General features: G+C 52.4%; 2 protein-coding genes across 2 annotated transcripts; one reads left to right on the plus strand and one right to left on the minus strand.

Moving 5' to 3' along the window:
• Positions 1-7,200: 7,200 nt before the first annotated feature.
• LOC306661745 (keratin, type II cuticular Hb1) lies at positions 7,201-12,248 on the minus strand. Its single transcript, XM_079140901.1, has 9 exons — positions 11,831-12,248; positions 10,896-11,104; positions 10,255-10,315; positions 9,419-9,514; positions 9,059-9,223; positions 8,719-8,844; positions 8,230-8,450; positions 7,933-7,964; positions 7,201-7,731 (listed from the first exon to the last, which is right to left on the minus strand). The coding sequence occupies exons 1-9, from the start codon at positions 12,197-12,199 to the stop codon at positions 7,496-7,498; spliced, it is 1,515 nt and encodes a 504-aa protein (XP_078997027.1). The 5' UTR covers positions 12,200-12,248; the 3' UTR covers positions 7,201-7,495.
• An 8,999-nt stretch (positions 12,249-21,247) lies between these two features.
• LOC306661750 (keratin, type II cuticular Hb6) lies at positions 21,248-27,091 on the plus strand. The gene is made up of 9 exons (XM_079140910.1): positions 21,248-21,636; positions 22,389-22,597; positions 23,178-23,238; positions 23,980-24,075; positions 24,271-24,435; positions 24,649-24,774; positions 25,043-25,263; positions 26,319-26,350; positions 26,483-27,091. Exons 1-9 carry the CDS (start codon positions 21,271-21,273, stop codon positions 26,662-26,664), a joined length of 1,458 nt encoding a protein of 485 aa, XP_078997036.1. The 5' UTR covers positions 21,248-21,270; the 3' UTR covers positions 26,665-27,091.
• Positions 27,092-27,240: the final 149 nt, after the last annotated feature.

The raw sequence follows: 27,240 nt of genomic DNA on the forward strand, positions 1-27,240 counted from the left end.
AGTGGCTGGGGAGGGGTCCCCGGGAGGGGAACGGATTCTCTTGGAGCCAGTTTCCCCACCTTCTTACAGCCTGGGAACAAAAGGGTTCTGGTGATGAGCACTCTGGGCACCAGGGAGGGGGTTAGCCCACAAGTCTTTTGCCTCTCCCCCACTCCCCATGTCAGACAGCAGGGGCCAGTTTGCCCATCGAGACAGCTGCAGAGACCAGGGTGAGAATAAGGTTTCTAGTGTGCAGTGCCTTCACCTCTGCCTCTCTCCCCTAGGCTTGGGAACACAGAACTGTTTGGTAGGGCTGGCTTGTCACTATAGATAGCAAGAGGAAACCCAGCATTTCCAGTGTGAACTGCAGATGCCAGGCTGAGGGGCGGGCAGGGGCGAACTCCCAGCAGGCAGGATCCACACAGACATGCTGCAATGATTGTCTCCTTTAACTCCTACAAAAGCCTAGGAGGGAGGGGTTCTATCCCCACACAAGTGACGGGTCTCAGGGCAGATAAATGACAACCTCAAAGACAGGTAAAAAGTGATGGTGAGACTTGAACAACATTCTTTAGATCTCTGAGCTGTCTCTTCTGTGGTCTCTTTATAAGTTTAAAATGTCCTTTTCTAGTTTTCAAGTCAGTTTAGGCCAAAGAAAGGGGGCCATCTTTTGTTTCCTTCTCTTCCGAGAAGTCATCCACTGAAGTGAAATATATGGATGAAGGCAGGAGGACTGAATTTAAAGGTCTGGAAGGAGTTTTGAGTCAAAGGACTGTGGGGATCAGAAGGACCTATGGAGCTTGCAGAATGGAAGTCTCTTGGCTGTCTGCGGAGGGTCAGAGTGTCTTTCTTGGAGAATGGAGAGCATAAAACTCAGTAGATAGATTCACTTACCTGCTTGCTTCTCCCTACAGGCTCCGTCTGGGATTTGGGGCAGGGAGTGTGGGTAAGTAAACAATGTATCTTGGGTAGAGGTCAGCTCTTGTGTTGCCCCTCCCCCGCATTGGATGCCTCCAACCTGAGGGGTATTTCTGTCCTTACATCTGTGACTGCCATCTCTGTGTAGCTTGCCTTGGTTGGGGATTCTTCTTCTCTTGGGGGCGATTCTTTGGGTGTGTTGGGAGAGGACTCTGACTCTGTTCCTTTGGGGCAGTCTGCACAAGTGTCATGGTGGGAAGAGTCTGGGTATCTGTGCCCTGGAGAAGCTTGTGCGGTCGGTCTCCTGGGCGGGACGGGCACCGGAGGGTTCCCTCCCTCCCACGCCGCTCTTCGTCCAGCCCTGGGTAGCGCCGCGGCCGGCAGGCCGGGTTTGGCCTCTGGCCCTACCTGCCTGCTGGTGCCTCGAGTCGGCTCTGGTGCCCTGGACGCGAGCGCCCCCAGCGGCGGCGGCGCGCGCTGTGGCTGCCTGGGCTGTGTTGGCGGCTTCAGCTGCAGCGGCTGCCGTGGATGCTGAACACTTCTCACTCTGCTCTGGAGAAGACCAGGAACCCCAACTTCTGCCCCCGAAGATTTGGCCCTTTTGTCTCAGCGCCCTCTCCCATGGAGCTGGCCCTCTCTTCACCTCTCCCTCTCAGTCCTCGCTGCGGAGCCTAAGGTCTTGGAACGTAGCTCACAGAACTGTGACAGATTTGTCCCCAAGGCAGATGGCCTGGTCGCTGGTGCCATGGGAAAGGCATGGCCTGTGGCTTCCCTGGACCCAGCACCCTGCCGCTCTGAGCTGCCCCCACCCCTCTTTTCCAAGGACTCCTTCTTTACAATAAACGATTCTGCAGTGACTGAGCTGCTAGAATTTTTCTCCCAGGCCACCCCCAAACAAGAACCGAATTTATCCCCATTGGCATGAGGGAGGGGGGCAATACCAGGCCGACATTTTTGGTAACTTTGCTATCGATCCTTCGGATGGGGAGGGCGAATCAGAGGGTCCTTGGGGAGAAGCAAGAGAAGGGGAAATTCTTCCGGGAGGTCTAGCTTGGGATCTGCAGTCAGCTCTCCTGGGCAGAGTTGCTGAGAAGGGCATTTATTCACCCACTCCTTCACTCTATCAGTAGTTCTTTTTGCGGTACTGGGGTTCGAACTCAGGGCTTTGTGCTTGCGAGGCAAGCACTCTACCAGCTGAGCTATCTCCCCAGCCCTATCAGTAGTTCTTGAATGGCCAGTCGCTCAGGGTCTTTCATAGTGTTTGGCACTGGGGATGTGGCCGTGAGCAAGACATTTTAGACCTGGGTCTCTGGAGGTGACTTCCTACCCCAGGAGACAGGCGTAACAAGGAAACAGACCCAAAAGAGAGGAGAGTAGGATAAGGGAGCAAAGCTGTCTTCTGCTGCCCTGACAAGGCACTTGAGGACAGGCTCTGAAAAGATGGCCTCTGCGGGTGGGACTGGGGGAGGTGAGCACAGCTGAGCAGCCCAGGACTGAGTTCTGGGTTAGCAAGTGACCTGAAAGTGGGCAGAAGGAAGCATGGGTACCTCCAGGCTGAAAAATTAGTTTGATCTGAGTTTTTGGAAGGCAACTGGACTTTGGGGGTAGAAGACAGGACAGTTTGGGGGTGGGGTGGCCAGAGCAAGGCTGAGTTTCTGAACTCTTTCCTTACCATGCACACTGGGGAGAGCAGCTTCTGCTTAGTAAACTCACATTCTTTTCTGTTGCACAAAGAATTACATCACCAATCTGTCTTGGGAACAATAGTTCCTGCTTTCTATGTCTCTGGGTGGGGCTAAGGTGCGTCATTAGCCAGAGGCCCTGGCTTTACCTTTTAAGGTACTCTAGTGCCAGAGTGTCTGCTGTGTTTTCCTGTTTCCCTGTCCCAGAACAGGTATTCAAAAGGCCCCCTTCCTGGGTAAATAGAACAGTCTCATGCAAAAGGAATGAGAGAGAAACTTGACTGGCAAGTGTCCCCCACCTGAGGGGTAGGGCATGTGTCCCTGCTAGGCTCATGTCAACCACCCTGGATCAAAGGTGACCTACACCAATGGTATAAATATTCTTCCTACAGTTCCCAAAGCAAAAGAGCAGCCCAAAAGCAGAGCTGCCCTGCTTCCGGATGCTGGATCCAGATCCGTGTTCTTGCATTTTGCTAGGAGGTAATGAGATTCTGTGATTTTCAAGGCCAGTTTTTCCAGCTTCTGCTGCAATGAGCATGTCGATGAAATACTTTGTGGGAATTGTAGACAGAAGTGTCCCTGAGGACTGTGGGCAGGGTTTCAGGTGTGTGTTCGCAGCCTGCATTTTGAAGGACTGAGCCTGCATCCCCCTTCCAGAGCCCTGAGCCTGAACTTGCCTCTGATGTCCAGGAGATTCCCAAGGGCTTTGGGTCAGTTTGGAATCTCTTTCTGGGTGAGGCCCACGTGGGTCACCAGCAATGTTTGTGGTTTGGGGACCCATGAGAGATTACCCTGGCCATGGGCCACATTCCAGCCTGGGGTGGGAGAAAACTGCTTGGTGCTTTTATGGAGAGTCATTCACCAGTCCACTTACATGCTCCGTGAGTCAGGTGACTTTTGAAAGGAGGAGGGTCATCAGTCTGTCACTGCTTCTTGGCATCAAGGGACCATAAGATGTCATCCTTCTGCTGGTGCCACACGCCTGCCTCACATTTCATAGCACTCAAATAAGTCAGATGCTATCTTAGTTGTGTTCACAGGCTCTGAGTCCCCTGAAGGCAGTGACTGTCGCATTCAAGTATACCCTGGGCCTTTCACAGAGTGGATGTGAATGGGGGACTAAGGCTTTGCGGTTCAGGTGGATCTACCCTGTCCTGGGATATTTCGGGTCCTATTTTCCTATCATCAGCATATCTCACCCTACATAACCCCTTGAAAGTTTTCTGTGGAATCCAAATGCAGTCCTTCCTGTGGCAATTCCATCTGCAAGGTATCAACCAAACCAACTTGGAGTAAGGAAGGAAAGGCCTGGAGTCTGCTCCAGTCTTGCTGTTACCTGGGCCAAACTCTTCCCCTATTTCTGGGTCTCAGTCCCGCCCCAGATCAGATCTCAGATCTAAGTGGTGAAGTCATTTTTCCTCCCTGCTTAGTCTCTCTGAGCCAAAGTTTATCTGTAAAATAGAATGGTACCTTCATCGGGTGTTTGAGAATGGGAGATACTGCTGTAGGTAAAATGCTTATAAAGCGTTTAAAACAGTAAGAGTCAAATGCATTAGTATATTGGTTACTGGAGTTCTTTGGAAGATTTTTTTGTTTGGTTTTGTTTTGGGGATGCTGGCAGTTGAACCCAGGGCCTTGCACGTACTGAGCATACACTCTACCATTGAACTATACCCCCAGCCCTTTAGAAACATTTTGAATATCTTTAAAGAAGGCTGTCAAAACTCTAAGGCCCTCTGATCTCTTTCTGTCCCAGCTAGAGCTAAAATGACAGATGGGCGAGAGGGTAGGCAGGCAATCCCAAGGGTTAGAACAATGACTCCCTAGTCAGAGGATGCCTTCCCAGAACAGCATCCCAAAGCACCTGCCCATCACTTCTCCCACCTGAGCCTGTCTCCATCCGTGACCCCTGCCTTACTACCACACATGGGTCCACTCAGTGTACGCATGCCCACATGTACCCACCAACCTCCCTCTTTAGCACATATACACATGTAAACACACATCTGCATGCCTGCTCACACAGAGAAACCTTCACAGTCACACACATACGAATGTTTCCACACAGCTGATAGAGTTGGGTGTGTACCAGGATATAATCACCCTGCTTCACACACAGCCACCTATAGACCCCAAGCTACGCAGAACAAGCAGATGTGCAGACAGCACACACCCATGCAGCACGGTTGCAGGGAGCTCGAATTCCCTGTTTCCCTCTAGCTCCAAGTCCAGTCCTATCTCTCCTTAAAAAAAAAAAAAAAAAAAAATTGAGTTTTTAAGATTGGTTCTTTTTAGTTACACATTACAGCAAAATCCATTTTGATATAATTATACAAACATGGAATATATCTTATTCTAGTTAGGTTCCCATTTAACAGAGCTTTAAATTGATAAGGGACCTTAGCAGTCATCTAGTCCAGATTAAATTATAATCTATCTATAATCTATATTATAATATAGATAATACAATATAGAAATTATTATACAAATTATTACATACACAATCATAAATTATTAATCATATATAAATTAAATATATATAATTTATATATAATATAATTTATTTATAATTATATAAATATAATTCAATATATAATATATAATATAACAGATGATATAATATATAAATTATGTAAAAATCATATAATTATATAAATGATTAATTATACATAAATAAACATATAAATTAAATATATATATAATTTATATATATAATCTATATTATACATTGTGTTATATATTATTTTATATATATATATGTATATATCTAGTCTAGATTAGTGAGTATGTTGAATCCCACGGATGGGAGGGGACCTGCTAATGGTCACACAGTGAAGAAGTCCACTGCGTCACTGTTCCCCACAAGGACATGGTGTGTCCAACCTGGCGGGAGCCTGGAGGAAAGAGAGGCTTGTGGAGCTGGACTGGGAAGGGGAGCGGCAAGACCCCGAGTAGGTGAGGGAATGAATGTATGGCAGACCTTCAAGGCCCAGTCAGGCTGGCGTAACCAGTGAGACAGGAGGGGAGGGATCAGGTGGCAGAGATGGGGAGTCCATGAGGACTGGAGAGGTAGGTGGCTTCTGAACGCGGGGGAGAGACAGAGGGGCATAGCTGGTGTTTGGGCCTCAGGACTAGACTCCTGGCTTAGGCCCTGCGTCTCAGCTGTGTGGTGTCACAGTACAGAGAGCTGGTTACAACAGTGGCACACCATGGAACTCTGCAGGGCTCTGTCAGAATTCCAGCTCAGAATCTCGTGAGGAATGTGCAGAAGACCATGACTTGATTCCTCTCCTTTTAAGAGCCTTTGTTCAGACCACTCACTTCTCCTTTTTCGATTTTTTATTCTTTCACATTTCTCTTGTCCTGAGAGGTGGGGGTGGGGGAATTTCATTTCTGCTACATTTTCTGGTCTTGGAACTTGGAGTTTAGAGATTCACTCTGCTCTTAAGATGGTCGTTCAGGAACTCACCGTGGCCCACGGTGCTGCTGAGCTGCCGTCCCCACTCTGCAACACACACGCTTGTAAGATCCTTGTCAGTGTCATGAATGCCTCCCTGCTGAAGGGCTCACTGGCCCAGAAGATGTGGAGCTTTCTCCCTGTACTTGTAATCTCTGACCATGAATGAGTGCAATAAGAGGCTGGCCATGGCCCTGACCCCTGGAGACACTTCTACTTTGCACTCTGCAAAATAGTTATAAGTGAAAAATGCATAGAGTGATTATTTTGTGGCAGTCTTAAGTATTTAATGTACAAAATACTAAGCTGATCTTGAGATAAGTGCTCGGTTATCATCATTATTTAGAGATACGCAAATAGGTATAGAGAGAGCCAGCACATTGCCTGAGTTCCTTTGGCTGGGGAGAAACAGTCATTTTGGACCCAGACAGTCTGGACCAGAGTCTCTGCTCTCACCTCTGGGCCACATCATGTTGCTATGTATAGTTTTCTATCTTTGAGGCAATGTATCAGTGATGGCAGGTCTCCACACCTCAAAGAGACTCCAGTTTTGAAAAAGAAAGCTATGTCAAGGCTTTCTGAAACTTTAAATCATATTCATGTATCCACCCCTAAGGAATTCCAATAAATTACTCAGGCATGAGTCTTCCCCACCAAAGCAATGAGTGATGTTTCATTAAGCTTCACATCACTAGGGAATCTAATATTCATTATCCACCAGTTTACAGATGAGCACAGGATGTCTTCTGGGAGGAAGATATGGTCTAATGGAAGGAGCACAGGGTTCACACCACAGGTGAACCACTAAACCAAGTGGGAGGCGGGTCTAGTTATCACATGTCTCAATTTTTGATTTCCTCATCTGTGAGATGTATCATTAAGGTTGTGTGATAAAATCATTAAAGTTGTGTGGACTAAAGTCTGTCATGTAGGGCCTAGCACAAAGCTTGGCTAAGTCAGACTGTTGTGAACCCAGAGGCAGAGAAATGTCCAGGAGGCACCAACCCTGGGTCTTTTTCTGCTCCGTGTGACTTTGAGGCCCCTCTCAAACTCCAGTACCTGAGGAGGTTAACAGACATGCACACAAGGTCCACTCTTGGCTACATTGATTTATTGGAAACACAGTAAGACAGAGATGAATAGGGCAGAAGAGGAAGGGGGGAGGCTGGGGGGCTCTAGCCTGGGCCCCACGGTATCCCAGGGTATGACCCTGGTCCTGGCCCTCCTGTCCCTGAGCCCCCTTTCTAGGCTCCAAGGGGACTTCTGGGTTAGCTGTTCCCAGTGCTGGGTGGCAGAACCCAGGAGCAGGGGATCACACAGGGAAACCAAAGGGGCTGGGAGTGAAAGGGACCCGTCCAAGTGCAGAAGCAGTGGAGCCCTTGCTTCAGGCCTCTAGGCTGGGCCGGGCTGAGCTGGAGACTCAGGAGAAAGGCCCAGACCTAGGCTGCAGCCAGAGCGACTAACATTTCCGGCAGCTGCCAGCGCAGGAGCCCACTCCCAAGGAGCTAATGCCACAGGAGCCCACGCCGCCAGTGCCCAGGCCGCAGGATGTGACAGAATTGCAGGGTGCGCACATTCCTGTGTTCACCGCCAGATTCCCACTACAGGGGGCGTTGCAGGCGCTGCCAGTCACCGGCCGGGAGCCAGTCACACAGAGGTCCCCGCACACGACTCCGCCCCGGGAGCTGCTGACACCTGCAGTCCCAGAAGGCTGAGTCAAATTTGGGAGGCGGGGCAAGGCATCCCGCTTCCCTAGGGCATCTTCTCAAGGTCTTTCTTGTCCCTCCTGATGTGACAAGCTGAACGTTTATATTCTGCTCTCACTGATATCTCTTTTTCCATACACCTCCCCCAAGAGAAGGGATAACTCTGTCCACACTGGGCCCCAGTACTCACAGACATTCACGGCCCCAACACCTTCACACAGCCTGAGGGTGGACAAGAAAAGGAAATTAGTGACCGGGCCCAGGCTGCAAAGAGAGCTCCCAAGTCTTCGTGTGGGATCCATAGGAAGAGTCAACAAATTAGGAGCCAAAGGCCAGAGGGAACAGGTTGCCCCTACATACCCTCCTTTCCCAAAGTGATAAATCACAGGCTTCAGCCCAGACTCCTGGCCATTGATCAGCCAAGTAAAAGGTGAGTTCTGGGCAAGGGAGGGTATGGGGGAGACAAACTACCAGGGGGTGGGCCCACCTCTGCTCCTCGCCCTCCAGCAGGCGCCGGTAGGTGGCGATCTCGATGTCCAGGCCCAGCTTGGAGTTCATCACCTCCTGGTACTCCTTGAGCAGGCAGGCCATGTCCTGCTTGGCCTTCTGCAGGGCGCCCTCCAGCTCAGCCAGCTTGCAGCGGGCGTCGCTCAGGGCCGCCTCGCCCTGCTGCTCAGACTGGGTCACGGCCGTCTCCAGCTTGGTGTTCTGGGGGGCCAGAGAGGACAGGGAGGTCAGGGCCCCTGAGTGAGTCTGCCCATTGCCTCGATGTGCCCAGGTGCTCCTGACAGCTGGCAAGATGCCAGAAACAGGCCCTCTGGCCTTGTTCACCTGGGTCCCCCGGAGTGAGCACACTGGGGAACCGGGTCAGGCAAATGGGCTGCAGAACTAGTGGTGAGGTCCACGCAGGACCCAGCCTGGCCGTGTGGCACTGGGCAGGCCCAGCCTCCCTGGTGTTGGGCACGGCGAGCCATACCTGGCACTTGGCGTTCTCCACCTCGGCCGTCAGCCTCTGGATGATGCGGTTGAGCTCGTTGATCTCCTCCCTGGTGCGGCGCAGGGTCTCCCCGTGCCTGATCACCGTGGCCTTCATCTCCTCACACTGGGGGAGGCAGACAGGCTCATGAGGCTCAGCATGGGGCACGCACGGGCCGGGCAACCAGACGCCAGCCCGCCCTGCCACCCCCACCCGAGAGCCTCTTCCTCCTCCCACCATCCCAGGGGGTCAGAGTCCCCAGGCCAAAGAGGCCTTGTTCAGAGATGCTGCTCAGCCCTCCTACCACCTGGTGCAGGAGGCAGGGGTCCCCAGCCCTCACCTTGCTGCGGTACCAGGACTCAGCCTCAGCCCGGCTGCGGTTGGCGATGTCGTCGTACTGAGCCTTGATCTCGGCCACGATGCAGTCCATGTTCAGGTCGCGGCTGTTGTCCATCTTGACGATGACCGAGGTGTCTGAGATGTGGGAGTGGAGAACGCGGATCTCCTGCAGGACGAGGATGGGGGATGTCAGAGGCCTGTTGAGACCGCAGCCCAACTCGGCATACCAGTGCCAGTTCCTCAGACTGCCCTGGTCCCCAGACCCTGCCCCTCACACGACCCCAGGCCCAGAGCCCCCATCCAAATCCCTGTCCACCTCTCCCCATCCCTCTAGCCCTCTGCCCGGCCTAGCAACCCTCACCTCCTCGTACAGTCTCCTCAGGAAGTCGATCTCCTGGGTCAGCGCCTCCGCGTTGGCCTCCAGGTCTGACTTGCGCAGGTAGGCACAGTCCACGTCCTGGGGACATGGGGCCTTGAGCTCACGGGTCCCATGAAGATTGTGCCCCCAAACTCCTGTCTCCTCTCACCCATTCCACGCAGGCCAGGGAAGCAGGATCCCCAGTGTCCCTACTGCCAAGCATCTCCTACCTGCTGACCCTTCCCAGATGCACCTGGCCACCTCCTCCCCTGTCACAACAAACCCTTGGTGCCTTGGATATGGCTCAGCTGCCTGGAAGAGCCCTTTCCCTCTCCTCTCCCCTCTGCTCCTGCAGGAAGCCTGCCCAGGGGACTCCTCAGTCCTGCCCTGGCTCTTCCCCGTCCCGCAGCAGTCCTCCAGGAGGGCACCCGGCCGCTCCTGGTCCTTCTGCCCCGTCCCCTAGACTCTGGGACGGGATCCTCACGTCCTCATCATCAGACTTTCAGCATGCCAGCAGACCAACTGCCCCACAGCACACAGACTAAACCCTGTGCTCCAGGGGACCCGGCCCCAGACCACAACCTCAGAGCAGAGCAAGGCAGCCAGAGGTCAACGCAGCCATGCCCCTGCCCCAGGGCGGGTGCCACTTGGATATCTCAAGGTCATTTCCCTTGTCCCAGCCCTGGGAGTGCCATTTGATGGCCTGCCGCCCTGGAAATAGCCCATCCTGACATGCAGAGGTCACTGCACCCCACCCTTTGGTTGAGCCCCCACGGTGCCCCCAAAAGAGTCTGTCCCAAAATCCCTCAGGACGCTGCTCCCTCGGCCATGACACTCACCTTCTTCAGAGCCACAAACTCATTCTCAGCTGTGGCCCTCAGAGAAACTTCCTCCTCATACCTGAGATGGGAGAGAGGGAGGTGAGGGAGGGCAGGTGACAGCAGACCCCATCCTGCTCACTCGAGAAGGGGCCCTGCCAGGTCCCTTCTGGCTAGAGTTAGGTGTGTCTGGGATCCTGTCTCCACTCTGAGTGGAGGATGGAGAGGGCTCACCAGGGACCTTCCAGTCCCGTGGCCAAGGCTGCTCTGAGGTCACCTCGGGAGGCAGATAAGGACTGGGGCCTGCCCCATGCTGGCAGTGGGATCATGGCCTCTTGGGTGCTGCAGCCCAGGGTCCTCTCGCCATGGTGTCAATCCCAGCTCAGCTGTGAGGTGTCACAGACCCAGCAGAACTCAGAACTGAGCACCCAGGGCAGTGGGACACCTGGAGTGGCCTCAGAGGGTGGAAGGCTGAGGTGGGGGCGGCCACTCCCAGGCCTCAGGGCTGCTCTCGGGCACAGTGGACAGACCCTGCTCCATGCACAGATGCTGCAACTCCCTCAGCCTGGCCCCGGGGCCACCACCTCCCTGGGCATTCTTATCGTCTGTGCCAAGGGCTTTCCCAAAGCCAGTCCCCGGGATCGCCACCCGGCCACACTCACTTCTTCTTGTAGCCCTCCAGCACCTCCTGCACGTGGTTGAGCTCAGAGGCCAGCCTCCCGCTGTCGGCCTCCGCACACTCGGCCTCCCGCCTCAGGGTCTCAATGTAGCCCTCGAACAGGGGCTCCAGGTTGCTCTCGCAGCACTTGCGGTTCTGGTAGAACTGCCACTTGGTCTCCAGCAGCTTGTTCTGCTGCTCCAGGAAGCGCACCTGCCATTCGGGGTGGGAGGGGGGATCAGGGTCAGCCAGCTCTTGGTGTGGGGGTGATGGTTTGAAGTGGCCTCTGACCCTGGAGCTCAGCAGAAACTAGGCAGAGGCGGGCCCTGGGAACAGGGCCACTTCTCCCCTTCCTGATCTTGATGCACGGTGGGAACAAGGGGCCTGTGGAGGTCCGTGCCTGCTCTCAGGTGAGCCCAGCTACCCATCCAGATGCATCCGAGGGACACGTGTCAAGTGCCAATTCAGGGCTCAGCAGCCCTACTCTGAAGCTAGTGAGGCTGGGGCCCTCAGCCAGTGCACCCACTTTCAGACCCCATAATGGGGTTCTAGTGATGGGCAGCATGGGGATGTCAGGCCATCTAGGACAGAACTGGGCTCTCCTGCCCCTACCTACTTCCTCCTGTAGACATTCTTTTCCTGCCCTGGACAGAGCCTTTGGTCTGGACTGGTTTCAGCACCCGCTGCAGCATTCCTCTAGTACTTCCTGTAGTCTAACTTGTGTCCAGAAAGGACTGTCCATTCCATTTTCCCACACAATCTTCTTCTCTGTTAGTTGAGTCTTCCTGGTTCTGGAGTGCCTATCTATGTGCATCTCTTCCATCACACTGTGCACTCAATGAAATAGAGGTCTTTCTGCCTCTGCCTCACCCCTCAGTGCCCAGGCCTGGCTGTGCACCTGTGGTGGGGATCAGGAAGGGTGTGATTCAGGACACCCACCTTGTCAATGAAGGCAGCGAACCTGCTGTTGAGGCACTTGATCTGCTCCTTCTCCTCGTGCTTCACGCACTGAGCATTGGGGTCGATCTCCAGGTTGAGGGGGGCCAGCAGGCTCTCGTTGACCGACACGGAGGTGATGCAGGGTGGGGTGGGTCCGCACACGCCGCCGGAGCGGTAGCCGAAGCTGCGCCCGCAGGATCCAGAGCGGAAGGCCCCGCAGACACTTTGGCTGCTGAAGCCCCCAGAGATACCCCGGTAGCAGGAGATGCCGCGGTAGGGGGCGGCGGTGATGCAGCAGCGGCCGGGCCGGGGCCCGCAGGCCGAGGCGCAGCTGAAAACTCGCCCTCCGAATCCTGATCCACAAGTCATGGTGCTTCTGAACGTGTTTGCTGCAGAGGAGAAGATGGGAGATCTGGAGTCCTCGTGGAAACTCCAATGTGCCTGTCTGGCCACTCCTGTCCTATTTATGCTCAGGTCCTGAAGGGGCTTGGCTATGGAGATGGGTGGGGGCAATTTGAGCTTTATGGGCTTGGGCGGTTAGCCTTGTCCAACGCCTCTCCAGAATGTTCTTTAATGGTGGAGTGGCCCGCACCCTCTTCTTTGTAAAGCATGCCAACCTCTGGGCCCTTGGGGACTCAGCATGTTTCCACTTCAAAGTGCCTTGCTGGCCGGGCATTCTCCCATCTTAGGGTATGGGGGAGGGCTGTGCAGAGGGCCGGAAGGGGGGAAAATGGGGCCAGGGAAAGGGGACCTGTGACTTGAGTGTGATGTGTGGAGGAAGGGACTGAGGTGTTTACAAATCATAGCTGGCTATCTCCATTCCATAGTGACTAAAACACCAATTCGCATCTCCCCTACCCTGAATTCTACAATGGGCAACTGAAAATTAACTGATTTTCCTAATATGACAGCTCTCAGCAGATTATTAAATCTTTTTTTTACATATTTTCAACTTTTATTATGAGTTTTTTTTCAGAGAGAAGTTGAAATAATACAACAAACACAGATAGATGCTCCACCTAGATACCTAAACAGTTGTTAACTTTATGTTACATTTGCCCCATTATGTGATGGTTTCAGAAAGCATCGCTAGTAATCCTTAAACACTTCAGCAGGCATTTATGGTGTGTGTGTGTGTGTGTGTGTGTGTGTGATGTTGGGAATTGAACCCACGGCCTGGTGCTTGCTAAGCAAGCTATACTCTAGCCCCATCAGCACATTTTTCTTAAGAGTAAGGATGGTCCTTTTTTTCACATGTAAGAAAATTATAATTCCAAAGTGCCACTCACTATCCATCCCTTATTTGAATTTTCCTAATTGCTCATAGATTTTTTTTTTTTTTGTATGTGTGTGTGGTACATGGGTTTGAACCCAGGGATGCTCTGAGCTGTACTCTTGGCCCCTTTTATTTGATTTGTTAATTTTTTGTGAAGCCCAGAGTGTCATGCATCCTAGGGGACAAGCACTCAACCACTGAGCTACCTTCCCAGTTCTTATTTTCTAGTTGAGACAGGGTCTTGCTAAGTTGCTGAGGCTGATCCTGAATGTGTACTCCTCCTTCCTGAGCCTTCTGAGTCACTGGGATCATAGGAGTGTGCCACCACGTCAGGCTGCCCTAGATTTTTTAAAAATAGATTTTATATGATTTATCTGTGGCTTTCTCCCTTGTGTTGTCTATAAACTGGAAGTTGAATCTACAACTGGATTGCTAATATGGTAGTTAATAGATACAAGTGGCTATATAAGTTGATATCAGTTAAAATTAAATAAACAAAAAATCTAGTTCTTCTGTTGCACTTTGTATATTTAAGTCCTCGATCACTACATATCACTAGTGCCTACTTCACTGGTGAGTACAGATTAAAAAAAAACATTTTCACTACCCCATAATTTTTTTTTTTTGGACAATGCTGGACTGGGATCTTGATTAGTTGTAAATTAAACATTTTGGGGCAAAATACTTCACAAAAGATGCTATGCCACATTATATCAGCCCAGGAAGCACCAAGTGTCAGATTGGTGATGCTAATTATACATGTGAATATGTTTTTACCTTTACAGTTGGAAAGAACTCTAGGGAAACATAATCCTATTATGATTAAAGGGTATTTTATTGTTTATGTACTATGTGATCATCATTATATGATTTAAATGATCTCTAATTCACACATCAGCCAAATGAAGTATGTCCTGTCATCCCAATTCTACAGATGAGGAAATGGAGGCTCAAAGAGTTTAAATAACTTGACGGAGCCTCACAGCTGGCAAGTGGTTGAGTCGGAGATATGGTACTTTCTCACCTGTAAACCATGACAACCCTTGTTATTCTTAATCCCTATAGAGAAAGTTGTTTAGGAGGGGATCTCTCTGGATTTAGGGCGGGGAGAGTCAGGAAGAGGGGCAGAGTCAGAGGGAATTGGAAAGATTAGATCAAGGAGGGCACAAAGGAAGGGAGGGTGGGGAAAGGAAAGATGGGACCAATCTAACAGAACTTCCATAGTAAATCCATGAACACGCCACGATGAATCCCACCATTGTGTTCATCCGCAAGACTGGGGTTCTAACAAGAATAAGATATTCCATGCTTGCATAGCTATATCAAAGTGGGTTCTATGTCATATATATCTAAAAAAAAGTCCAATAAAGTTTAAATAAAAAAGAACTAGGAGTGGATGAGGTGTGCAAGTGGCTTAGGGCACCCTGATGCTGTTTGAAGGCTGGACAGGAGTTGGGTAGGATGTGCAGGGCGGGCTGGGGATGGACACCACCTCTTTCCGCTCCTGCTACGACTCTGGGATTTCTAGACCTGTAATTCTTTTGATAGAGTGTATTATGTCTGATTTACCTATGAACCAACCATACCCCAAATGAACAGGTCTAGAAAAACTACTGCATAAAATACAGGGGTATGCATTAAACTGAAGAGAGCCCCGGGGGAGAGGGACAAGGCAAGCAGAGCCACCATAGGGAAAGGGCAAGGGGGTGGCTGGGGGAAAGAACAGGAAGAGGGAAAGCAGGGCAGGGCTCAGTGTGTCTGTGGAAAACATTCAGAGTGGGGCCTGTGACATGATTGACATGGGGTCACAAACTCCTGGGCCATCTGGTCATCTAGAGGAGGATGTGGCAGCTGCTGTTACCTTATGTGTTCAGGGGCAGCTGGGCCAATACTTCTGAAGCTTAATTCTGGGCAATGTCCACAAACAGCAGTGTCTCCCCAAAACCAGCTGGCTGGGTGTCCTGAGGAGTGTTGAGTCAAGGTGCATCTCCCACACACTTGACTTTTTCTGCTATATAACTCCTTATAAAAATGCCATGCATAAACTCGAGCTAATTACTAATGACTGGCCCTTGCTAAGCAATTTTCAAGATGCAAGAAACAATTTCAAACAAGATATGAAGAAACTCAAGTGTGACACCACTTCATTAAACTTCGCAAATTATTGATTGCTGCTAATTTTTGAAGACCTGACAGGATGATTAAACCTGTTTTTGTCAAGTGGAAAAGCTTGTAGTGGAGGAGGGGGAGGGGCGGGGGCTGTTGGGAGACTCACCATTCTTGGCTCTGGCAGTGTGTAGTAATTTTATGAAAGTTAAAATTATTTTTGTTGTGAAATATGTCAACACACATAGAAGGATGTGTAGGTGTGTACCTGCCCCTGTAGGAAGAAAGAACATACTGGTATCTTAGGAGTCGCCTATGTAATATACCCCAATAGGTTTGTACTTCCCTCCTTCCTGGCTAGGGTGACCCCTCTTCTGGGCTTTGTGTTTAATTTCCCCTTGTTTTTCTTAATAGTTTTAGAAACAATGCAAGCACCCCTCAATGACATATTGGTTTCTCAGTTTTTGAACTTCGTAACAATGGAGTCATACTGTAGTATTCTTTATTTCTGGTCTCTTTTGTTCAGGGTTGCTTCCTGCAACTGTATTGCGTGGCTTTCACTGTGGAGTGCTCATCATATGAATAGAACAGAGTTTATTCACTTTTCTACCTCCATATACTCAGGCGTTTTCTGGAGTTCTGTATGGTGAGCTGAGTTGGCACCAATGATCTTTTCGTGTATTTTGGTGCATCTGTGCAAGAGGTTTTCTGGAGTGCATTTTTTTTTAAATCGTGGAAGTAGTGTATCTTCAGAGCAGAATGCTTTTTTATGGATATTCTTCCAAACTCAAAAAATAACAACCTGAGCCAGGTGCAGGGGCACATGCCTGTGATTCCAGTGGCTCAGGAGGCTGAGACAGGAGGATCGAGAGTTTAAAGTCAGCCTCAACAACTTAGTGAGGCCCTAAGCACCTTAGAGAGACCCTGTTTCTAAATAAAATACTAAAAAGGGCTGGGGATGTGACTCAGTGGTTAAGAACCCCTGGGTTCAAGACCCAGTACCCCCCCAAAAAAAATCCTCGATGTTTATTGTTTTCCATACTAGGTAACTTTCTGAGAACCCAACATGTGTTAACTTATGTAATTTTTACCAAAAACCCCCTGAGACTTGTGTTCTTAGACACTGAGGCCTGGGGAGGTTAAGAGATTGCTTAGGTTGTGAGTTTAAGATAGAGCTGACACTCTCAGCCTGGTGCTCTGGAAGTTTGTCCCATTGCCCCTCTATCTGTCCACCACCTGCCATCAATAAAAGTAGCACCCAGTGGTGGTGTCTTTATGCAACACACCAGCACACACTCACACATCCATTCCCCTGTGCCCTCTTCAAGGCCCTGCAGGGTGCCATTGGGGCTCAGGACCAGAGGGTGGAGGAGAACTCACCATTGACTCAGTGAGCTTTCAGCTTTTCTCTTAAAACTGCTTACACACGACAAAACTGCAGCACATCAATGTGTACCAATGTTTTGTTTGTGGATATATTCCAAGGACTTGGCACATAGTAGGTGCTTATACATATTTGTTGAATGAATAAAATGTACCAGCTGCATATTAAGTGCTGAGTAATGGAGCCATCAAAGTTTTGTGGCCAATTTTGTAAAGCTTTGTGGTAGGATGGGGTGGGGATCAAATGAAGCAGAGCAGAGGGTGACCATTCCTGGGAGTGGGATGGGGAGGAGTGATGTTCCTTGCTGGGACCTGAATGAAGTGAGAGGGGATGTGTCCTTAAACAAAGTGAGCCAGCAATGCAGGCAAGGATCCCGAAGGCCTTGGGCAGAGCAGAGATGAGGGTATATGCTTGGGGAGGGAAAGAGCGGCATGGATGGGAGGGGATTTTTACGGAAAATGGAGAGAAGGAGATGTTTAGTCTTAGATTGTTACTCTAGGGGGCCACTTGGAAAAAGGAAGGAGGCTGGCTGCGGGGTGGTTGGGGAGTATGGGAGGGAGAGACATAATCAGGGACAGTGGAGGAAAAGTGGGAAAGGATCCAGGGGTTAGTGGTGGCAGGGGGACACTCCAGGGATGGAAGAGCAGAGAAGGAGGAAGAGGAGGGAAGGGGCCCAACATGGAGGGCAAGATCCAGACCTGCTGGAGTGATGGGCAACCTTAGCTCCAGATTTATAACAATGGAGTCCCACAGGGCAGGGCAAGGGCTGGGGTAGGTGCGGGGCTCAGCCTAGTTAGTGGAAGGCTCTCAGGAGGCAGAGCTCCTGCGTCAGGATCCAGCCCCACCCAGGCTTCCTACAGGGACCTTTGGCTCCTTTATCCAATGGGACTCCCTTCTGGTGGGTTGCGATGAATAACTGACCAGTGTCCTGGGCTCTCCTGGCTGAGGAGGCAGGGCTCTGCCTTGAACTGCTCCCCAGTTTGCTAAGCCTCTGCCCACCTACTGGCTAGACCTGAGGTGAACCCCCTCAACAACAGCTTGGCAGTCTGTTGTTGTGTAAACAGCCACTCTGTGATCCCCTCAATGTCCTCACTGGAACCCATCTGGTTCACAGAAAGCCAGAGCTGCAAGGTTAGAGAGGACACAGCCCCTTGGACATCAGCAGCCTGGCAGGCAAATGGTTGGTATCCTTGCAGTCGGCAGTCTCAGAACAGGTCTGAAGGGTGACGCTGGCCCTGCTTCACAGCTCTCTGCCTCAACTGGCTTCCTTTCTCTCCCTCTGTCACAGTACCTCACGGTCCCCTCCACTCCTGCAAGCGTTTGTGGGCTCCCCAGTCGTCCACTCTCTGAAGTATCTCTGTGCACACCTTTTTGCCAACACTGTCCTGTCTGTCTCCTTCCCCAAGCCTGCCCTCACTCTTCCCAGGAGCCCTCCTTGCTTTTCCTGTCAGACCAGCTGCATTTTACATGACTCTGGAATGGACACAGGCAGTAGGCATTGTGTTCCTTAGCATCTGATGGAACATCTGAAAAGCAGCCGTCTCCAGACATCTGACCTTCGTCACAAATGTGGGTCTGTCTTTCCTGGCAGACTAGGAGCGTCTCCTTCCTTCCCTTAGTTTATTCTTCCCTCCAAAATTAAGGCAGGATCCAGCATACAGCTGGAGCATGTCAGCCGCCCAATCCATGAATGCCCCAACTGGAAGGTGACATCTGGTCTTAGCAATCCTCCATCTTGGGAATTCTCCTCAGCACAGGCTGCACAGGAAAAGGCTGGACTGAAGGGAGCTCTGAGTGAGGACTTCCCGATGTTAAAACTATTCACTTTGCTCATTTTCTCCAGGCATCCCTTGGCACAAAGTTCCACTTGGGCTGAAAGAAGAGACTGATGTCTAGATGGCAAGGTCTTTTTGGTTGCATATCTTCTCAAACAAGATGGCCCGCCCAGAGGGGATGTTTTCTTTGATAGAAAGTTTCCCTAAGTGCAAACTCTTTTTGGAACTTTTGGAAAGTTCTTCCTCGACTCCAACTTCCATTTGTCCATCTGCAGTGAGAGTTTACCTTCTCTTGCTCTCTCTGGCATTCCATTATACTTGCATCTTCCACTCCCAGCCCCATGGTATCCCCTGGCTACCCACAAATCAGGAGGTTTTGGGATCAGGCCAAAAGCAAGATGAGTGAGCATGACATTGTTTGATTTATGACTGAGGTTCGCTGATGGTCAGTTAAGGTCACATAATAAATATAATCTATGAATTATTCACCAATTACTGACTTCAGATGAACCAAACTTCTTTTCTACTAGTGTGGTTGTCCAAGGATGAATGATATTTATTTCTTGGATAGGATGAGAAATTCTCCATGGGTCTTGCTGGGGCAGTCAGCTGGATGGGTATTGAAGTAGGGGCATTTGGGTTCTTTCCCAGGATAGGAGAAATAACTAGAGTAAAAGGTTTCAGTTTTTTCTGCCACTTGGACAGGCCCGTATGGTAGAAGGGTGGTATTAACATTTACTGAGCATTTTCTTTGTGCCAGGTTCTGTATTAAGCATTGCCCATACATTACTCTATTTAATCCTCTTGCTAGTACTTGAAGACAGGCACCATTAATGTTAATTGAACATAGATGGTTTAGGAATGTGGGTGGGTAAATCCATCAAACACGCCAACATGGCCACAGCAGCAGCAGCAACAAAAACAAAAATGATTGTACACTTGGAGTATGTTGGGCTCAGTTCTAAGAGCTTTGCATGGACAAATTCCTTTCATCCTTACAACAACTTTATGAGGTGGGTGCTATTATTATCCTCATTTTACAAATCATGGAGGAGATACAGAGAGGTGAAGTAATTGCCTGAACATACACAGCAGAGGGTGGCCGAGCTGGAATTTGACACTAGGCAATTGGGAATCTGGTTCTGTCTTCTCAACTGATATGTATTTTCCACTTTTGTCTTGCAACCATATTAAGATCTAATTTGACACAATGACTGAGTGTACACACACATACACCACAATTGAAACCAAAAGGCAATGGAACAATAGTTATGCATAGGAAACAATATGGGGCGCTCTGATATTTTTCTATTCTACTCTGTTTGATGTTCTTTCATCTAGTTTATTAAAATAAAATTTTAGCTGCTCCCATTGGTGGGTTACAACACGAACTCCAAAAATTAATCAATTAATTAATTAAACAAACAAAAATCCAAGATAAAACACTGCCCTAGAGCCAATGGCCTCTTAAAGATAACAACGAAACCTATATGCATTGTGCTCTGGAGTTTACTGAACATGTGCACATCTCTAAATTTCCAAGGCTGTGGTATGTGGCAAAGCCTTAACCCATTTCCCAGAAGAGTGAAAGGACTTGCCCCTTGTCCTGCCCCCAGGGCTAGTCAGGAAAGTGCCTTGGCCTCTACTCAGTCCTTGTAAGTTCAGGTTCACACTGGATGAACAGCAATATGGATTTGTTCTGACACCTGTCAAGGTTACTGACAAATTGCTGTGCAGGGAAGGGCGTTCAGGAAGGCAGAGCATGGAAAGCAGCAGGACCCAGGGAGGGAGGTGTGGGCTGGCCCTCTCCTCAGATAGCTCTATGGGATTTAGTATTCAGAGCCAATGATATGCAGACTCATAAAAGTGGGAATCACCCTAGACCCTGGAGGAAACACGAAGGCTTGGGGTGAAATGTCAATATTTGGTCATTGCTTGAGGGCTTGGTGGAAAGGATTGGGCTCTCCTGGGGATGGTGAGCCAGTGTGTGCCCCCCAGACCTTGTGAAAGACTCTGAGGGAAGGCATGCCTCCTTTGGGCATGGACATAGACAGGCCCAGAGGCCCTAAGAGCCCATCTGTGTTCCAGTGAGGGTGGGCAAAGGTGAAGATGTACCACTGGGTGCGTGAAACTGTGGGAGGGAAGGGCAGCCAGTGAGTGGAGACAGTGAGAGGGAGCAGGCCAGGGAAGGATGGAAGGAAGAGGGGAAGGGGTGAGGAGAAAGGTTAATAGGTACAGGTAAGGGTTTGGGAGCAGGTGTGAAGGTGATGGATTCCACTGTGACAGACTAAGTTAGAAAATTTTGTAATGTGGGGCTTTGGGGGTGCAGAAAGAGGCCATCTGGGTCAGGGAGGCCATCAAACATACCCCAGGTTCCACACCATCTGATGTGCTGATCCAACGTTTCTGACCCAGTTCGATCAGCACCACGGACAGCGGCGCCGACCGCACCAAATAAAGCAGCTCACCTGAGCCACAGTCCCGCCCCAGCTCCTTCATTCCAGCTTGAATCACTGCGCCCCACGTCTCCCAACCTCTCCATTTCTGTCTTAGAAGGTTGAGGTGTGTGTGTGCGTGTGTGTGTGTGTGTGTGTGTGTGTGTGGCAGGGGGAGTGAGCTGGCCCTTTGAAGAAGAAAATTGTGCAGTTTAGGGCAAAGGACCATAAACATCTGGTCGCTTCTGGGCACCAATTAAGCACATTTAGGGAACAGCCACGGTAGCTGAACAACCCAAGCCTATAAAGGCGTCTAATTGTGCCTAACCACGTGGTCAGTCAGGCTCCGCAGATATATAAAAGGCCTAGAGAGGTGGAAAAAGTAAACAACTGAAACCACGTCCACTGCACCCTCCATTTGGACGTCTCCAACCTCAGAGCCTCCCGTCTCCCACAAAAGCACCATGACTTGTGGATCCTACTGTGGCCGCGCCTTCAGCTGCGCCTCGGCCTGCGGGCCCCGGCCCGGCCGCTGCTGCATCACCGCCGCCCCCTACCGCGGCATCTCCTGCTACCGGGGTATCTCTGGGGGCTTCAGCAGCCAAAGTGTCTGCGGGGCCTTCCGCTCAGGATCTTGCGGACGCAGCTTCGGCTACCGCTCCGGCGGCGTGTGTGGACCCACCCCACCCTGCATCACCTCCGTGTCGGTCAACGAGAGCCTGCTGGCCCCCCTCAACCTGGAGATCGACCCCAATGCTCAGTGCGTGAAGCACGAGGAGAAGGAGCAGATCAAGTGCCTCAACAGCAGGTTCGCTGCCTTCATTGACAAGGTGGGTGTCCTGAATCACACCCTTCCTGATCCCCACCACAGGTGCACAGTCAGGCCTGGGCACTGAGAGGAGAGGCAGAGACAGAAAGACCTCTGCCTCATTGAGATCACACTCTAATGGGAGAGGTGCACACAGACAGGCACTCAGAACCAGAGAGGCACTCCAGAACTAGAAAGACCCCAATGACAGACAAGCAGACCTTATGGAAAAAAGGAGAGGAAACAGGTTGCTCTGGGCACAAGTTACTCTGCTTGAAGACGAATGCAGCGGCTGCTGCTGAGACCAGAGGCCTGGGGAGCCCCAGCTAGGACTGTGTGCTGGGGCAGGGAGGGGATGTCTACAGGAGGAAGTAGGTAGGGGCAGGAGAGCCCAGTTCTGTCCTAGATGGCCTGACATCCCCATGCTGCCCATCACTAGAACCCCATTATGGGGTCTGAAAGTGGGTGCACTGGCTGAGGGCCCCAGCCTCACTAGCTTCAGAGTAGGGCTGCTGAGCCCTGAATTGGCACTTGACACGTGTCCCTCGGATGCATCTGGATGGGTAGCTGGGCTCACCTGAGAGCAGGCACGGACCTCCACAGGCCCCTTGTTCCCACCGTGCATCAAGATCAGGAAGGGGAGAAGTGGCCCTGTTCCCAGGGCCCGCCTCTGCCTAGTTTCTGCTGAGCTCCAGGGTCAGAGGCCACTTCAAACCATCACCCCCACACCAAGAGCTGGCTGACCCTGATCCCCCCTCCCACCCCGAATGGCAGGTGCGCTTCCTGGAGCAGCAGAACAAGCTGCTGGAGACCAAGTGGCAGTTCTACCAGAACCGCAAGTGCTGCGAGAGCAACCTGGAGCCCCTGTTCGAGGGCTACATTGAGACCCTGAGGCGGGAGGCCGAGTGTGCGGAGGCCGACAGCGGGAGGCTGGCCTCTGAGCTCAACCACGTGCAGGAGGTGCTGGAGGGCTACAAGAAGAAGTGAGTGTGGCCGGGTGGCGATCCCGGGGACTGGCTTTGGGAAAGCCCTTGGCACAGACGATAAGAATGCCCAGGGAGGTGGTGGCCCCGGGGCCAGGCTGAGGGAGTTGCAGCATCTGTGCATGGAACAGGGTCTGTCCACTGTGCCCGGGAGTAGCCCTGAGGCCTGGGAGTGGCCGCCCCCACCTCAGCCTTCCACCCTCTGAGGCCACTCCAGGTGTCCCACTGCCCTGGGTGCTCAGTTCTGAGTTCCACTGGGTCTGTGACACCTCACAGCTGAGCTGGGATTGACACCATGGCGAGAGGACCCTGGGCTGCAGCACCCAAGAGGCCATGATCCCACTGCCAGCATGGGGCAGGCCCCAGTCCTTATCTGCCTCCCGAGGTGACCTCAGAGCAGCCTTGGCCACGGGACTGGAAGGTCCCTGGTGAGCCCTCTCCATCCTCCACTCAGAGTGGAGACAGGATCCCAGACACACCTAACTCTAGCCAGAAGGGACCTGGCAGGGCCCCTTCTCGAGTGAGCAGGGTGGGGTCTGCTGTCACCTGCCCTCCCTCACCTCCCTCTCTCCCATCTCAGGTATGAGGAGGAAGTTTCTCTGAGGGCCACAGCTGAGAATGAGTTTGTGGCTCTGAAGAAGGTGAGTGTCATGGCCGAGGGAGCAGCGTCCTGAGGGATTTTGGGACAGACTCTTTTGGGGGCACCGTGGGGGCTCAACCAAAGGGTGGGGTGCAGTGACCTCTGCATGTCAGGATGGGCTATTTCCAGGGCGGCAGGCCATCAAATGGCACTCCCAGGGCTGGGACAAGGGAAATGACCTTGAGATATCCAAGTGGCACCCGCCCTGGGGCAGGGGCATGGCTGCATTGACCTCTGGCTGCCTTGCCCTGCTCTGAGGTTGTGGTCTGGGGCCGGGTCCCCTGGAGCGCAGGGTTTAGTCTGTGTGCTGTGGGGCAGTTGGTCTGCTGGCATGCTGAAAGTCTGATGATGAGGACGTGAGGATCCCGTCCCAGAGTCTAGGGGACGGGGCAGAAGGACCAGGAGCGGCCGAGTGCCCTCCTGGAGGACTGCTGTGGGACGGGGAAGAGCCAGGGCAGGACTGAGGAGTCCCCTGGGCAGGCTTCCTGCAGGAGCAGAGGGTGAGAGGAGAGGGAAGGGGCTCTTCCAGACAGCTGAGCCATATTCAAGGCACCAAGGGTTTGTTGTGACAGGGGAGGAGGTGGCCAGGTGCATCTGGGAAGGGTCAGCAGGTAGGAGATGCTTGGCAGTAGGGACACTGGGGATCCTGCTTCCCTGGCCTGCGTGGAATGGGTGAGAGGAGACAGGAGTTTGGGGGCACAATCTTCATGGGACCCGTGAGCTCAAGGCCCCATGTCCCCAGGACGTGGACTGTGCCTACCTGCGCAAGTCAGACCTGGAGGCCAACGCGGAGGCGCTGACCCAGGAGATCGACTTCCTGAGGAGACTGTACGAGGAGGTGAGGGTTGCTAGGCCGGGCAGAGGGCTAGAGGGATGGGGAGAGGTGGACAGGGATTTGGGTGGGGGCTCTGGGCCTGGGGTCGTGTGAGGGGCAGGGTCTGGGGACCAGGGCAGTCTGAGGAGCTGGCACTGGTATGCCGAGTTGGGCTGCGGTCTCAACAAGCCTCTGACATCCCCCATCCTCGTCCTGCAGGAGATCCGCGTTCTCCACTCCCACATCTCAGACACCTCGGTCATCGTCAAGATGGACAACAGCCGCGACCTGAACATGGACTGCATCGTGGCCGAGATCAAGGCTCAGTACGACGACATCGCCAACCGCAGCCGGGCTGAGGCCGAGTCCTGGTACCGCAGCAAGGTGAGGGCTGGGGACCCCTGCCTCCCGCACCCGGTGGTAGGAGGGCTGAGCAGCATCTCTGAACAAGGTCTCTTTGGCCTAGGGACTCTGACCCCTGGGATGGTGGGAGGAGGAAGAGGCTCTCGGGTGGGGGTGGCAGGGCGGGCTGGTGTCTGGTTGCCCGGCCCGTGCGTGCCCCATGCTGAGCCTCATGAGCTTGTCTGCCTCCCCCAGTGTGAGGAGATGAAGGCCACGGTGATCAGGCACGGGGAGACCCTGCGCCGCACCAGGGAGGAGATCAACGAGCTCAACCGCATCATCCAGAGGCTGACGGCCGAGGTGGAGAACGCCAAGTGCCAGGTATGGCTCGCCGTGCCCAACACCAGGGAGGCTGGGCCTGCCCAGTGCCACATGGCCAGGCTGGGCCCTGCGTGGACCTCACCACTAGTTCTGCAGCCCATTTGCCTGACCCGGTTCCCCAGTGTGCTCACTCCGGGGGACCCAGGTGAACAAGGCCAGAGGGCCTGTTTCTGGCATCTTGCCAGCTGTCAGGAGCACCTGGGCACATCGAGGCAATGGGCAGACTCACTCAGGGGCCCTGACCTCCCTGTCCTCTCTGGGCCCCCAGAACACCAAGCTGGAGACGGCCGTGACCCAGTCTGAGCAGCAGGGTGAGGCGGCCCTGAGCGACGCCCGCTGCAAGCTGGCTGAGCTGGAGGGTGCCCTGCAGAAGGCCAAGCAGGACATGGCCTGCCTGCTCAAGGAGTACCAGGAGGTGATGAACTCCAAGCTGGGCCTGGACATCGAGATCGCCACCTACCGGCGCCTGCTGGAGGGCGAGGAGCAGAGGTGGGTCTCTTAGCTCTTTTATTGCCCCCGTCCTGCTGGGTTATCCGCATGCCATGTCCCTCACACTCCCAGCACCTCTCAACCTCCGTTTCCACACTTCACCAACCTGCAGCTGGACAGGAAACTTGTGTAAGTCCTTTGAGTCTGTTCTAGCCCCATCTGAATCTCATGCTTACCTAGATCTGATATGGGTGACTTCCATAAATCTAACTTCAGATTTGGGTGTCTGTCTTCATGATCTCTGTTTCTGAGGTCAAACTTAGTCTTGGGTCACCTTCACAAAATGGCACTTTCGGAGTACTGCTTGCTATGTCCTTCAGGATTTCAGCTCTTCTCTAGCTGGGTCCTGCCTAGACCCTGCCCTATCCCTGGGAATCTGATTTATTTCCTAATGACTGCTTCCATCAGGGAATTCCATTCACCTGTCCTTACCTATTGCAATCATAATAAGTACTCCAAAGTGATCTACCATTGTAGCCTGGCACTGAGGTAGACAAAGAGCAGGATCTATCCATTGTGGGAGGTATGACTTACTCTCAGAGTTGTGCTTCTTAGCTTGCTCTGGAGGTGAGGATGGAGGTAGGGGAAAATACCTTTTGGTCATTCAGACTTCCTTCCCGTGGCGAGAGGGCAGTTCTATAGCTTCAGCCTCTTAAGGACAAACTCTTCAGAACCAGAGCTTATTCTTTGTCTTTGATTTTTGCCCCCTAGTTGTTTAGTTGGTTGGGTGGTTAAGTCTGCCCCTCTCTAATACATTTACAAAAATCAGGACAACATAGAAACTGCTGCAGGGAACAGTTCTCAAGTGCTCACTGCATGCTGGGCACTAAGCACTGCATGTAAGGGAGTTGATTTTCCTGATAAGAAAACCTAAGAGGAGAGGTTTCACAGTGCACAGCTAATGAGCAGCGGAGAGCAGGCGCTGAACCCACATGGTGAGGTGAATCTGGGGCTCCCCTAGCTGGTTTCTTACCCCAGAGTGAGGGCCACGAATTGGCATTTTGCACCTGGTTGCTGGTCGCGGTACTGACTTCTCCCCTTTCTTCTCGCTACAGGCTGTGCGAGGGCGTTGGCGCCGTGAACGTATGTAAGTAGTCCGAGCTCTCCCGCTTCTCCAGCGAGGGTGGCCCGAACCTTTGGGGAGGGGGCATCGCGCTCGCTGCAAAGCCACCTGGCTGGGGCTGCGCCTGACGCTGGCTGCCTGTTCTCCCCCATCCAGGCGTCAGCAGCTCCCGCGGTGGCGTCGTTTGTGGCGATCTCTGCGTCGCCGGTACTGCCCCTGCTGTCAACACCAGAGTCTGCAGCGCCCCCTGCAGCGGCAACGTGGTGGTGGGCACCCCCAACGCCTGCGCCCCCTGCGCCGGGGTCGGCGCCTGCAGCGGCGGCTGTAAGAAGTGCTAGGAGGCTTCAGCTGCTGCAATTGAAGGCCACCACCCTCTGCCCAGCCAGGACCTCGCGCAACCCGAACGCACCACCCACTGCCGGCCTCCCCAGGACCGGTCGGTCGCCTGATGTGTACACCCTGCACGTCCTTCCCGTCTGCTCCCCTCTGGGCGCCCTGAGCCCCAGGAGGCAGGGGTGGCGCCTTGGTCTCTTTCTATAACCTTTCCCAGTAGTCAGTTTGTTGTCCCGAGGATTCATTCTTTCCTTCCGCCTTCTGTGTTTTTGCTGGATTCATTGGTCCTGCCTGATCCCCTTCTCCCAAGCTTGGAGGAACAGGGCCAGCCCCCGAATCTCCCTGATAGCATTTTCCGGAAGTCTGCCCACGTGCTTCCGCCTGGAAATGCAGATGGGAATGAACATTGTTGCTGGTTTTCCTGTAACTCTGTGCTGGCCGAGGGAGGGAGGGCACCTCCTTCCAGGGCTGCCTGCAGAAGCTTCTAAAAAGCCAATGACTCAGCTGCCTGCCTGCACGTTTGTCTTTGTCTCACTCTGTGCCTCCAATAAACTAATTGTAGCGAATCAAATCTGCTGTCT

Source organism: Sciurus vulgaris (genome assembly GCF_902686455.1).
Source record: "Sciurus vulgaris genome assembly, chromosome: 5".
Lineage (NCBI taxonomy): Eukaryota > Metazoa > Chordata > Mammalia > Rodentia > Sciuridae > Sciurus > Sciurus vulgaris.

What these genes read in the sequence shown, in the direction of transcription:
- LOC306661745 (XM_079140901.1), bottom strand. Translation starts at nt 12,199, where the DNA reads ATGACTTGTGGATCAGGATTCGGAGGGCGAGTTTTCAGCTGCGCCTCG. An exon ending in CTGGAGGGCTACAAGAAGAA is followed by an intron (nt 10,316 to 10,895) that starts GTGAGTGTGGCC and finishes CTCCCATCTCAG; the next exon opens with GTATGAGGAGGAAGTTTCTC. An exon ending in CTGGAGGGCGAGGAGCAGAG is followed by an intron (nt 7,965 to 8,229) that starts GTGGGCCCACCC and finishes GTCCACCCTCAG; the next exon opens with GCTGTGTGAAGGTGTTGGGG.
- LOC306661750 (XM_079140910.1), top strand. Translation starts at nt 21,271, where the DNA reads ATGACTTGTGGATCCTACTGTGGCCGCGCCTTCAGCTGCGCCTCGGCC. An exon ending in TCGCTGCCTTCATTGACAAG is followed by an intron (nt 21,637 to 22,388) that starts GTGGGTGTCCTG and finishes CCCGAATGGCAG; the next exon opens with GTGCGCTTCCTGGAGCAGCA. An exon ending in CTGGAGGGCGAGGAGCAGAG is followed by an intron (nt 25,264 to 26,318) that starts GTGGGTCTCTTA and finishes TTCTCGCTACAG; the next exon opens with GCTGTGCGAGGGCGTTGGCG.